Source organism: Trypanosoma equiperdum, assembly GCF_001457755.1.
Source record: "Trypanosoma equiperdum strain OVI genome assembly, contig: ctg_615, whole genome shotgun sequence".
NCBI classification, from domain to species: Eukaryota; Euglenozoa; class Kinetoplastea; order Trypanosomatida; family Trypanosomatidae; genus Trypanosoma; species Trypanosoma equiperdum.
Window position 1 is genome coordinate 2,193 of NW_027124549.1, and position 1,319 is coordinate 3,511.

The window sequence follows — 1,319 nt, forward strand, 5'->3', positions numbered from 1 at the left end:
GACAATAAGGGCCTACAATGGTCCCTAAAACATCATGCCCGTCGACTTCGCAGTGTCAGTTACGTTAAGATCCCCGTTCGATCAACTTTCCCCCTCCAACAAGAAGCCACATATTCGTTGTGTTAGACGTGGATCCACGCTAAACGCCCTGAGCAGAGGATGATACGTTTACATTCCCCTCCCTCATCCTCAAGAATAATGTACTGACATACAATCCGGTAGCGCCACTTTTGCACCGGTAGGCATTCCCTCGAGTTTGGTGTAGACCGCCACTTGCTCGAGAGAGCTGACGGCAAACTTCCACGCGATGGAATATGACTGTTGCGCACGGGGTCGCCACATCACGCGTTCTTTCCTTCCGACGACAGCCCTTCCGTTGAGTTTCTACGTTCCAACGGACACAGCAACAAAATAATACAGCTCTGCACTATTAGTCGATTTGTTTGGGGAATGAAAAAGTGATTTTTCCTTCAGTGAGAGAATTTTTCAGCAGTCTTCTCTAGACGAAGTTCATCGATTACGAAGATAAGTCAGCTTTCGCGCAGCATCTTTGCTCAGTTCCTCCCGCTTTCAGAACCAAGGGTCACCCCCATCAGTCGGCGGGAAGTTCCCCAAACTACTTCTGCTAACTCAGGGTGTGCAAACGGTTAAAATGGTCAGTCATCGGCTCCTGGAATGTTCACTGGCTGGCCCGTCCGTGTGTTTTGGATCCCTTTCTCTACATATCCTTTAAGTGTCGAATCCGCAGGTGCTTCGACATCAGCCCGCCCATGCGCAGCCCGAGTCTAGGGTGGCGATAGACGCGGTGCGGCAACCAACTTCGAAGGGAAGTTTTTTTTCTCTAGTGACAACAAGTGGCACCCTAGGTTTCTCTATTTACATTCGCCGAGCTATCTCAAGAAATCCCTACCGCTCGTCCTTTTTACAAAGTTTTCATCGGTGTCTATTTTCAGTTGCGATCAGCCCTCTGTTTTTGCAGGCAGTGCGATGCCTTTGTTTTCAGCAGCCTTTTGGACATCCTCGTCACGAACGGCAAGTGTATTGGTGCCCTTGAGTTCATCCGCTTCCTTTATCGATTCCTTCTTCAAAAAAAAAAAAGAAAATGCTGACGAGGCTTCGTAGCACACTGCTTCCGAAAAATTAGCCGTTCCATCCCTTTTCCCACAAAATCCAGGAGACACGAAACTCACAGTGCGCTCAGCCTTCCATGGCGCTCCGTACTGCCGCACTGAGGGCGATCCGCCTTTTGAATGCTGTTGGAGGTCTTCGCTGCTTTCGAGTTGGTAGCGCCGCATCCTTTAAGGCTGGTAGTGGCGGGG

The 1,319-nt window shown here is 49.9% G+C and overlaps 1 protein-coding gene across 1 annotated transcript; it reads right to left on the reverse strand.

Moving 5' to 3' along the window:
• Nucleotides 1-959: 959 nt before the first annotated feature.
• On the reverse strand, nt 960-1,295 carry TEOVI_000281700 (uncharacterized protein; the record flags this gene model as incomplete). Its single annotated transcript, XM_067225833.1, has 1 exon — nt 960-1,295. The coding sequence occupies one exon, from the start codon at nt 1,293-1,295 to the stop codon at nt 960-962; it is 336 nt and encodes a 111-aa protein (XP_067081934.1).
• Nucleotides 1,296-1,319: the final 24 nt, after the last annotated feature.